General features: G+C 40.2%; 1 protein-coding gene across 5 annotated transcripts in view; it reads left to right on the top strand.

Moving 5' to 3' along the window:
• The window catches only part of KCNQ5 (potassium voltage-gated channel subfamily Q member 5), a 278,572-nt gene that overhangs the window by 252,478 nt on the left and 13,279 nt on the right, over positions 1–12,815 (top strand). For 4 of the 5 annotated variants that reach the window (XM_058801552.1, XM_058801550.1, XM_058801547.1 and 1 more), the window contains one exon: positions 3,313–3,533. The exons of the other annotated variant lie outside the window; for it this stretch is intronic. In XM_058801552.1, coding sequence (XP_058657535.1) covers positions 3,313–3,533 — 221 coding nt within the window. The remainder of the gene's footprint in view (positions 1–3,312; positions 3,534–12,815) is intronic. 5 annotated transcript variants of the gene reach the window in all.

Raw genomic sequence — 12,815 nt, 5'->3', positions numbered from 1 at the left:
CCTTTGGATACCAGGTAAAAAGAGAGGAGAAAAGGTGAAAGATAAAAATATAATAGGCCAGGACCTGAAAGATTTGAAGGATTTTTAGCACACACAAGCCAGTACTGATACAACCAGCATTAAATCAGAATAAAGGGCTCTAAAGGAGTCACTGGCTATTGATTCAAATGCAGAATGTCCAAAGATGCTTGAATGGTGTGTTATCTTCACTCTGCAATTTTAACACCATCTCTACTGCTGTTGCAACAAAGAATCCAGAGCCTGGAGCTAGGCATTATCATAAGGAAAGGGACTTTTGCTCTGGAGAAAAGCATGGTCAGGGAATGCTCAAAGTGCTCTGATTCAATTACTCCTTAATGATCTGTTATTTCTCATACATAGAAGAGCCCCAAGACAGTGTGTTCCCAAGCACAAGCTTTCTTCTCTCAACCTTTCTTCTCCACTGTCAGTCACACAATTTATGCCTGTGCTGAGAGGGACCTAGTGACTTCAGGAACATTTCCCACCAGTCTCAAAATAGGAACAGGGATCCAAGAAGCAAAGAACTGCTCTAGCTGGTCTCTTTGGGTATGCATCTCAAGATGCAGAAGAGAGTTTTCAAAGCCTCCCTCCTTCAGGGGCTGTGTTTCTCTTCACAATGCAGTGCTCTCTGCATGGACCCTTGGCGTGCCAGTACATGGTCATTGCTACAAAGCAGACTTGATTTGAGTTTTTAACTAAAAGCTCTGCAGTTTACATTAATATTTTAATTCTCAGCATTGCACTTTTGAAAAATGTCTGTAGTAGAGATAAAATGCCTACTGTTCCTTTCACCATTGCCTTGCTGCTTTGATTTGGAGAACTAAAGATATTCAGGTTAAGTAGTCATTCTGTACCATTCAGCTTTTATAAATGAAATAATCATGTCTACCAATCATTTAAAGGCAACCACTGCTTTCATTAGTGCAAATTAATTGACAGAACAATACATGTTCTGTTTTGGTGTTGGTTTTAAATTTTCATTTTTATTTTGGAGTTGATGTGATTATTAAAAAATATTACCTATATGGATAGGTTTTATGGCTATTTTACCCATTTTCCTTTCATTTTTATTTGTGCAGCAGGATGAGAGCTGTCCAGAAACTTTTTAATTCTGATGTTTGGGGGGGAAAAACATCAATTGACTTCATTTTTCAATAGCAAGTACAATTTGAGCCATAAGGGGAGTTAAAAAAAGGGGGACACTTGTAGGAATAATATCTATAAGAAGAAGTCAGTTTTGATTCTCTTCCTCATTCTGTATAACATGACAATGCAATAATGTGGTTAATAAATATTGTACATATTTTCATTGCTGTGAAATGCAAAAGATTCCTGAGCTGAAATATAATTCAGTCTTGAAATGTAATTTGTATTCAAAGCTAAATTCTGGAACACTTTTCTTTCAAACATTGGGTTCTGTGGATCTTTTGTATTTCTCATGCCACAGCATTGGGTAGCAATTTACAATGGAAATAGATAACATTTTCATCCCTGTGATGTATTTATTTCAACAATTGCTTATTTGGTCAAGAAAAGAAGGGGATTACATTGAGAAAATATAGTAAAGGTATTATTCTTCCAAGTAATCAGACATGCCATATAGAAATACATTTATAATACATTTATCTAATAATCTTTCTATTGATGTGTTCATTTTTTAGTATTCTTGAAAATTATCACATTACAAGCATCCCAGCATGTGTTTTGCCTGCAACAAACTGCATCCTTTCTGCTCTCAGGAATGTTTGTACTCAGACTGAAATGCTATGCTTTGCTGTGCATGGACAAAGATATGTTTATCTCAACATTTCACAGCCACAGAGGTTTATAACTTCTTTCCATTTCATATAATTACATGTTAACACTGTATTTTCAGAATGCAGTAGGTTAAATATCTAAGAACCACATAGTCCATATTAGCATTAGTTAATTATCCCAGGATCTGTTCATACATCTGTTCAAAACATCTTATGGGCATGCCGAAATTAAGTGCAAAGACCTTGAGAGTACTAGAAAGTGTCTTAGCTTCAAGAACCCCCATAATTTTCAGGTAGACAGTCATTGGTAAAGGTTTTTTAAAAGTCCCCCTGCAAAGCCTACGCCAGGGCAGTAGGACTGCAAGTCCCAGTAACACCCTTCCATGAACAGACACTGCATTGCCCTCATCATCTCTCCCCTTGAAAGAACAGGAACACTTGATCAAGCTGACCATTCCCTTGCTCAACCAATTGAATTTAACCTTGCATATAAAACAAGGTTTCCAGACCTTGGTATCAGACTCCTTCTCTGTTTGCTCTTTGTGTCTTCTGCTACAGGAAGGGACAAAGAAAGGCAATAATGTTAAATAATTAAAAAGCATAGGTAGATAGTCACAGTGACCACAGGATGTTCATCAGATATGTTTGGGCAAAGGTAATTTAAGCTCCAGGAAATAGAAAATGTACAAAACCCACAGTTAGCTGGCTGGGGGAGAGGTCTACAAGCACAGCCGGAGGGAAAAAAACCCCTTAAAATTGGTCAACCATAAGACCACAGGGTGACCATTGATGCAGCAGACACAATCATGAGCTTGGCTGGGCTCTGTTACCTGTCCAGTACCACCTGCACACGGTCAGCTCCCAGCTAAATCTTCAGCAATGACTTTAGGGACCACACAGCATATCATTACATTTCCATTAATCAGCTATCATGCTGTTTCTTGGATATTTTATTAACTTTGGTTTTGTCTTGTCCAAGTAAGTGCTCTAACAAGGAATTCTGGATATGAGTGATCACTAATCATGCATATGAAATGTTTGAAGTGCCACGTCCTGCAAAAGCATGAGTATATGCTAACAGTATTCTTTGCCTGCTTAAAAAAACCTCAAACCAGACAATACTACATGGCATGCAGTAACAATAAAATACAGTTTGGTTTTGTTTATCTGAGGATATGGCCAGAAATGCACTGAACTTGGCTGACTAAGATGGAAACAAACCTTCAAGTTCAAGGAATAGAAAAAACATCATGGAGATTAGTATATAATAATTGGGTGAAATTGTTTCTATTTTCTAATTTCCTTTAGAAGTTTATTCTGTACTGTATGATAGACTGGAAATGCTAATGCTTCTATCACAAAACATCAAATCAGTTCCATTCACAAATTAAATATATTCAATGAAAATAAAAGTGTTTAAGAAACCGATTCATACCATTGAGATTTTTTACACAATTTTTTCAATAATCATACAATAGAAAAAAGAAAAGGATTGAAGTAACTATGAAATAAAATATATTTCTCTCTCTCACAGTCAAAAGCTAAGTTTCAAGGAGCGGGTCCGGATGGCCAGCCCACGAGGTCAAAGCATAAAAAACAGGCAATCTTCAGTGGGAGATCGCCGCTCACCAAGTGCTGACATTGCCACCGAGGGCAGCCCAACCAAAGTGCAGAAGAGCTGGAGCTTCAATGACCGAACCCGCTTCAGGCCCTCGCTGCGGCTCAAGAGCTCCCAGCCCAAACCCATGGTTGATGGTAGGAGTTGTTCACCCCTTGTTTGCCACTGCACGCTGCTCCCAGCTGCTCACACTCCTGCACACTTGCACAGTGATTGTACACATTTCAGGAAGGCAGAAAGAATTGCTGTTTGGGGCCAGAGACACAAGCCAGCTATAGTCTGCTTCAAAGACCCCGATAATGTGATTATTTTTTTAATAAGAAATCATGTCAGTGGTGCGTAGGGAGCAACTGGTGGAAAAGGGGTCTCTGCGAAAAGTCACAGTGGACTAAAGGCATCCCAGGGAATTGGCTACAGCAGCTCTTCTGTCATGGCCACTCTCCCACTGCTGAGCTCAGCTGCTGCCCAAACCTGCTGCCTCTTGCTGGTGTCCACACAGCACAGCCAGCATTGTCTGTGCCTTGGCCAGCCAGGAGCACAGCTTGTGCAGAAGTGGCTCCCTCAGGCAGAGGAGTCCCAGTGCCTGCACTGGTGATGAAATCACCTGCCACCAAGGGATACACTACTGGGTGATTTCAGTTTTACAGGGTTATATCTGCCTTCATAAGGCAGTAGATTTTGCAAACAAAACAAGTGTTATTGGTTTTATGTATTGCTTTCTATAGGGTATTTTGGATGTAGGAAGCACTCCTAAAAATGTCTTGTTGAACCTGCAGCAGGCAGCCCAGCCTTTCCCTCAAGCTGCCTCCTATGCTGCTCTATTCTCTAGCTTAAGTCCACTTTGGCATTAAACTAACCAGTATTCGGGCAAGGATCTTCATCTGATGAAGCCTGCTAAAACAAAGGCAATGACTTCTCTAACCAAGGAGCACTAAACTGGATGACAGCAGCCCCCTGACAGGAGGAGCTGAGAGAACCAAGTGAAACTGACCCCTGTGTGGGATGGATCCAGCACTGAAAGGTGCACTCACATAGCTCTGGGGGTACTGCTGCCACAGCTGATTTTGTTTTGGCTTTCACCATTCCCATATTTCCCAATCTATGAATGTTTTGCTCTTTCTTGTGGTACTCTCCATGTAAAAACAAGGGAAACAAACTGGTTGACTGCCACAGAATGCAGTGACCCTGCCTGAATGGGAAAGGTACAACCTCTTTCTACAGTGGCATCATGCATGCTACATACAACAAATGTGGTAAGACTAATTAGACAGAAGTGCAATGTTGATGTTGCTTCCTTTTTAAGAGCACATATTACCACAAACGTGTAAGTTGCAAAAACTCATTAAACTGCAATGCCCCATCCCTCAGTGAGGATGTTCTCCATAACAGATCTCTCCAGGAAAAGCCTGGGTAAATAAACATTTCCTGGAGGGCAACCGAGACAAACCATTGGTATTTGCTAAGATCATCATTCCAGGCTAGACCTCCCGTACGGATATGTCTCAGATTTTCCGAAATTCTGAATTTGCCTGAGGTACAGTGAGCTGCTGGGGTGTATCAGGATATTATCCAGGTTGCTCCACTCCACTATCCACTGCTATCCACTCTTGTCTCCATCCTGGGTTACAGGCCCTGGCTTATGTCCCATGGCAGCTGTATCACAGGGCTATGTGACTTAGCCTGGGTCTCACACTGATGTGAAGCTCAGCCAAGGCCATAATGGGAACTGAGAAGTGCTCTAGGTGGCATAGTGGTTGAAGCTACCCTGTCTAAATTTAGGCATCCAACATAATCACTTATAAAGCACAAGTATCATCCCTAAACCGCATCAGAAGTAATTTCATAGGTTAAACTCCTGTAATTCACACTGTGCCTGCAAATGACCTAAGGAGAAAGTAATTTTCTGAGCACTCTCTCAGAGTATCAGTGGCTCACTTTTGCCCCAGTCTGCACCTCACTGAAGCACCTGTTTCATTTTTCATCAGCCCATTTATCATAGAAGCATTTCCTCAGCATGTCCCCTATTTTGTCCTGTACATATTGCCATCAATAGCAACTATGTGCACAAGCAGATCATGCTACCTCTGACTGTTTCCCTCTCACGGAAAAGGTGGCATAAACAGCACCTTGGGTATGTGTATCTCTTATCTGTAGATAAAAGACAGAAACAACAACAGAGCACTCATTGCTGTGCGTAAGCCCTTGAAGGTCTTCCCGCTCCTCAGGGTGAGCACAGCCTGTTTCCTGGTCAGTGATTTCCAGCTACTAGTCCACCCTTATGAACTGGGGCCAACAGATACAACCCATTTCTCATCTCTGGCAGAAGGAACAGCTTCCATTGTCTCCAGCTTTTAGGCAAATGCCAAGTTTCCATTCTGGGACCTTGTCCAACTACTTCTAGAACCAGTATGATTAGAGAGATGTCCAGTGTGCTCACTTGCTGAGAGACAGCTCCCTTCTGCCTTACCCAAACTTTTGCAGGAAAAGTCAGGCACTACTAACCTTTATTTCCTTTTCTTTCTTTTCTTTCATAGCTTGATACTTTCAGCATTTGACACCTCAGTGAAAAAGATCTCAAGATGATGTATTTAATTTAGAACATCTTGCATTTTTCACTGGATGAAAAAAACATTATTTGCAGCATATTATTCTTATCTCTTGCTTGCCAGGTCCTACAGTTTCCTCCTTGAGGTATTCCCCAGCCAAATAATTAATAACTTTGGCAGGCCAATCATCAAGCCAAAACTAGAAGCCAAATTTTTCTGGGTGAAATCTTGGGCACAAAACAATACACTTGAACAGCTGGTCCTTCTGGTGAGTCCTCCATCTCTGTAGAGTGTTTGGTGGGAGAAGAAATTGCACTACAATATACTTTTAGGGCAGTGACAACATAGTGCTGGATACCCAGTTCAGTGTCAGAACTTCATATCAGTGAAAAAAATAGAGTCTTACTATGAACTTCCTCTTCCAAAAGAGAAAAGAAAGAAGACATTTCACTGTATGGGATGTAGAGTTGTAAATGCTCTGCCTAGACAGAGGACTGAATTCTGTGTGAAAATAAAAGAAAAATGCAAATCTATAAGGAGAGGCTTCCCAAAGGAAGGGCAGTTGTTACCATATGAGGATGATTTAAGGCAGATCAATGGTCGACACAGAAAATTTGCAGTGCTGAATGAGTTCTGGTAAGGACATGGCTGAAATCTGGGCCAAAACCATCAGAAAGAGACTGCTAGAGAAACTCAACATTAGCAATTAGAAACTGGCTTGCAAAGGGAGGTTTTGAGTCCAGATAGGAGCTCATGGGGGTAGCTAAAAGGCTAACCTGATTGAAAATGTAATAGCTTGCCTCTTAGGCTACCCAGCAACAAACACTCTAGCACTCCCCCACTGCATATTAAATTCATAGAAGGAGAATTTCTTGGCAGCAAGTAAAACACTTAAGCCAGCCACTGGTATATCCCAAAAGGATTCTGGCATAGCAGCCTTAGAACAGTATGACCAAAACCATTGCCCAAATGGCCTTATTTACAGTTAGTAACAATCTTCTGAAACTGCCATAAACCATTTATTGCCATTGACAAAGTGGGTCTGACAACAGCAGTAACTATTTCAATTACATGTGTGCATCTGCAAATGGAATCCAAACCTGAGGGAGGTTTGATGGTTAGATAAGTTTTTGGTGGCCTGACTTTTCTAGGTCATTCAACAACAGTACAGGGGAAAGTGAATATCAAGACTTACATAATCGGATTTTAAATACATGTGCAGTCTCTGGTGACATGTGGTACATAACTTCCAGAAATCTTGTTGAAGAGGGGACTGTGCACAAATTAACAAAGATGCCAGAATGCTGGCATCTTTGTTTTCAGCCTAAAAGGGAATTATCAGGCTGAGGTATATGAAAGGGAAATTTTCACCAATCAAGAATGGTAAATAGTAAAGCTTTACAAAGCACACACTTAAAAAGGATTGTATAGCGTCATGGAAGAGTCTTTTCCAAAGGGATGCTATGTCCCAGAGGCAAAGGTGCTGCCTGACCTTGGAGCCCCTCACAGCCCCCTGTGCACCTGTACACAAAGTGAGCCTGGAGATACCTCTGGCCCCAAGGCCTCCTCATGCAGTATGGCTTTGGTTCTTCCCTGTTTTGCTACCAACAACAGGGAAGCTGCAGCCAAACTCTCTGTGGGGAGTGGTGCCCAGAAGATGAGAATACCCACCAGCAGGGTCAGCCCCATGACAGAGTCTGTGCTTTATTAAATAGCACTGGTGATCACATGCCTTGCTTAAGGCACTGTGCCCATGCCTTCTTGTATGTTGAGTATCCATCCACAGACACTCAACCACACAAAATCTCTTCTTTACAATGGTGTTCCTGTCCTGTTTTGTTTCCTGCTTGCCTTACTTTCTGAGGAACAGAACATTTTCTGCTTAAATCATGCGCCAGTCTTGTACCACCACAGCTGAATTAATGAACCAATATTATGTTGTGGATGCAGTTTTCTGTGAGGGACAAAAATACCCTATTATACTTGTTTTCTACCATCCCATGCTTCTAAGCCCCTGAATGAGTTATTGTGCCTTTACTGTAACCTAGAGACATTGTGTGGCTTTTTGAATAAAACATCAAAAGCATCCAGCACTGGAGATATTACAAACATATTTCATTTGATTAATTAAAAAGAATTCTCTGAGGAAATATTTGATTTCTTGCACCATCCCCAAACATTATACACTCACATGACCTCTAGCCTTTCATTCCCTAGAGAGTACTTGCACAAAATCCTGAGGGTAGAGTATATTACAAGAGCCATGGAAAGAATGCAATTGTGTATTTCAGCCCCCACGTCCTCAGCTACTACCATATAATTTATGTATTGCAAAAATGACAAGTTTTCCTTTCAGTAGCATAAACAGCTTGACCTTGGATAAGGTTCACTTGATGTGGCAGAAGTCCTTAGTTGGGTTGCTTCCACATCTAGGCTTAAATTTGCTGGTTCAAAGTGAAGCTGCATGTTGTCAAAGTTTGAATGAAATTTATTAGCAATATATCAATCTGTGCTAGACAAAAGATTTATTTTCTTGTTATTGCCTTCCATAGAGCAGATAGAGCTCTCATTTATTACCACTGTCACTGTAACTAGGAAGATCTGGCATTCTGATCTAAGCTCTGAGTCATTTTTGTGAAAATAAGTACAGGTCATTGGTTTTGAGGCATTATTTTAGTTTATTCCAGGCCAAATGAGTCCACAGTTTAGTCTCTTTCTTTACAATACCTCTTGAAGAACTTGCTGTGCACCATTTCTCACTGGACTCAGTGGTCACAGGTATAGTGATAATGATTATTAAGCTTAGCTCTGTGAGGAGCAGCAGCAGACCATCACACAGAAGTATGATTTGCATGGGTTTCAGAAACCCTTATCTGCAGTGAAGACTGTACTAATGAGATAAGAACTAATTTTGAGAGGATGGTCATAAAACTTCCCAGCCACATGTAACCCACTTGCACCAAATCTGAAACATTTGAGGAATAGTTTTATTTTTATGAAACATTACCAAGGAAATCCTTCATGGCTTTTTAAAATACAGGGCTATGCTGTAGATACCTGAATATAAAACAGCTATAGCTCTCTAACCCTTTGCCCCTGTCTATGACCTCCCTCAACAACAATACTTGGAAATCTCCCAGGGCAGAGGACTCTGAGGACCTTATGGAATATCAGACATATATCTGTGATATGTTCTACAAGGTCTTGAAGGGACACAGTCAATTAAGTGTGACATTTAGCTCATTAGTCTACAGTTCCAGATACTATAATATGTTTCTGCAATTTATTTTACAGTTTTTACTTCTTGGATATGGTATATATAAAATAACAGAAACATGTAGCTAAAAATACACTAAAGCCATAGATTTAGAGTCACCTTCTTTTGTTTTTCTCACATGGCCATCGAAAGTTGCAGGCTAATTTGCTACTATTTATAATAAGATCAGCCTTTCAAGCAGCATAATTATTTTGCATTTAATGAATTGTTTTTAGAAAGTCTCCTGGTCCTCCATATCATCATTCAAAATTAAAAGGATTCCTTTTTAATTAAGAAGTGGGAGCTGTTCCATGAAATATTGCCAGTGCAGAAATTTCTGAGAAGTCAAATAATAACTAAGGGAAGGGAATGCTTGAATTTTAGATATTTGGAACTTACTTGCATTACATGATAATTGATTTAAATTAGGTTTCTGACCTTAAAAAAAGAAAACTATATCATTATATCCAGAATATGTAAAAAAACTTTCCACCAATTCTATCTTCCATTTTAGCCAAACCAGAGGATTTTAAGAAATGCTTTAACATAGATAATGTTGTTAGGGATATCCTTTAAGATACTGTGCGTCATACTGCACTGCAGTTCCCAATAACATCCTCTTCTCCTCCCCATCTGGAATGCTTTGTCTGTTTCAGGAGAAATATAAGGAATGGGCTATTGATACAGCACTACTGAACTCCCAATCAGTACTGCCACCAGTTTCCTTCCTTTTCTGAAAAATTTCTTTCTAGCATGGAAATGGCAACCATTTCATAAAAGCTCCCTGTAAACAATATTTTTAAATGTTGTAAGTCTTATTCCCGCTTTCTTATTTTTTCCACTTGTACACTGTTGTCTACTACGAGGGATTTTGGAGTAATTTCCTACTTGTTCTGCCTTCTTCCTTCTTTCTTGATTAGAAGAAAGTCTTTCCTTTTGTTGGTTTCTTTTTCCAGAGATCAAGGAAATAAATACATAATTCACTCCCTTGGGCCTCCTTTTTCTGGCCTCTGCTCTGGAAAGCATGTAAACATGGGCTGCTGCCTTTCCCAGTCAGGGGAAGCTTTGGGCATTCTTATTAATTATGTGATTAAGTTCCATCACAATTAGCATTGCTTTCTTTAGTTTATTTTTCCTATGGAACTTGGTGAGCAATCAAAGTAAAAACAAAGTAAGTGAACTATGTACTGTGAGAGAACCAGCTTGTTGATGTTTTAAAGCGAAGGCAAAATGGAAAGAAAATCAGTTATAGGGGTAGTGAAGGGATTTTGTATTCATGGTTCAACAAACAGGAGGATGAGAGCTTGTGAAGAGGTGAGAAGTTTCATGAAACATATTTAAACAAAGGCACTAGGCTAATACACATTTTGTTTATAGAAAGGGAAATTGCATGAATCACATGAACATAAACCATCAAGATGTTTGTACACAGAGTAATTTTTGAGGGGAAAAAAAGAAACTGAGATTTTGTGAAACATTCTATGCATTACATCATCTGTGGAAATACTACAAAATATGTAAAGGATTTTTTTTTTTTGAGAATATAGGCTAAATCCCTAACACAGTAAATGCTCATAGTGAAGAAAGGTACTTCAAAGGCAGGGGAAAGTTGAATGACATACACCTACCTTGCAGATACCCTAGGCATTACATAGAGCAGCACAGCAGAGGCTCTATTTGCTCACCAAGGAGGCTGAAAGAATGAATAATGAGTATTAAGCTGCTGGCATTACTTCTCAAGCAAGAGGGTTCATCTGAGCTCCGTAGTCATGTAAACTAAGGCAGTTTGGAGTCTCATAACAAAGCAGCTGCCTGGACCCCCCTGCTGCAGCGGACCTATGCACTGGCACCTCCCACAGGGACAATCTGTCCCCCAAAAGCTTTGAATTCATGTCCAACTGTACTTGCCTAGAAGTTAGATGCACTGAATTACCCACTCATTTTCTTTCTGACCGCTCACACAGAAAATGAGTGTCGAGATGAGTGTGTCACCCTGCACTGCTGCCCTGGACAGCCAGAGAAGCTCTACACTCCCATGAGGCTGCTGAGCAAGGTGGAGAACAGGCTGTGGAGCTGCATTATGAATTGCTTGCACTTCAATTCTTAACTCAAACTCTAAATTTTGATAATGACAGTTAAAAACTATGGCTTAAAGCAACTCTGCACCTGTGAAAATTAGGCCGCCATCCAATTTTCACCTTGAGTCATACATTTAAATGAAAATCAATCCGACATTTTTTCCAAACCAGTGTGTTTTTAACCAAGTCAACACAATACTGTGCTGTAACATGAGTCAGTGCAAGTCATATGCAGGCTATCAACTTCAGGCGCCTATTGAGATTTTCCCACATTGTATTGGTTTTGCATGGCCTGGTTCTTCGTAGTGGGGGGGCACAGAGGTGGTTTCTGTGAGAAGGTGGGCTGTCAGCATCAGCAAAATTATTTATATCACCCACATGAAGAACCCTAACTACCTCTTGTGCAGTCAGAGTAAGATTCAAGTGCTTCTGAAGGCTTCCAAAAATGAGTCAAGAGGTCTATGTTGGGATCACCATACCAGTCACTATGTCAGATGCACTTCCATAGGATTATTCATTGTGCTGGCACACACATTTATTAATGCTGGATTGTTGTTGCTAGCATATTGCTGTTTCCAGAAAACAGAAATTAAAAAATCTTTTTTATTCTGTTTAACAGGCAGATAATTACTTGAATGTTACTGATACTGAAAGCAAGGAGCTATGAGAGTGATCAGAGCAATGACAGTTTTCTCAATGCCAAAGCATGTTATTAAACAACAGAAAACACTTCTAAGAAAGGACACATACTATTTACAGAAATAATAAATCAAGCCTTATTAATAACTTTTGCACAGAGTCATATGAAATGCAGCTACAAACTTGTAAATTTTTTTGTTGGTGACATATAATGCTGTAGAACTGCCTAATGTTTTTGCCCATTCATTTGTGGTGATCATAAATGACTAGAGTTTGCATGAAAAATGCATAAATACTGTGAAAAAGGGGGAAATATCAAGACAATTTTACTGGCTTGTGCATGCCTCTTCTATTTCTTGGTAATTGCTGCTTTGCTGTGTGATTAAATCAAAGACTGTTTGGGAAGAAAGAGGAAGAAATTAAAAAGCAGCAAAGACCAGACAGTAGCCCAAAGTAAATAATGTCTAAGATTATAAGACAATGGCAGATGCTTCATCAGTTGTCAAATAAACATGTTCTTTGTTTAAGATCAAAACGCATACTGAATTCTAAATATGCTGGTACTAGAAAAAGGTCTGGATTGTCAGGTGGACTGAGAGCCCTGCTAAAAGAGACCTGCAGGTAATACACATTTTGTCTAAATGTGTATTGAAAGACATTTGGGGCATTGTTTAGGCCGTATTCCTGAGCTGCCCATGGAACAGACTTGAAAGCTGGTTAGCTTGTGGTAGAGGTAGCTGGAGAGAAAGAGAGATGGGGGCTAAGCCTAGGAAAGACTGGCAGCAAAGCCAGGCTCATGCAGAGCAGCTGCTGCCCACAGTTCCTTGTGGAACCCACTTGGAACATTCACAGCCTCCCCCAAGGAGAGCAGAGGACACAGACAAAGGGTACAGGGAAGGA

This window comes from Ammospiza caudacuta, chromosome 3 (genome assembly GCF_027887145.1).
Source record: "Ammospiza caudacuta isolate bAmmCau1 chromosome 3, bAmmCau1.pri, whole genome shotgun sequence".
Classification (NCBI taxonomy): domain Eukaryota; kingdom Metazoa; phylum Chordata; class Aves; order Passeriformes; family Passerellidae; genus Ammospiza; species Ammospiza caudacuta.
The sequence above is the reverse complement of the archived record's forward strand: the minus strand, read 5'-3'. Positions and strand labels throughout refer to the sequence as shown.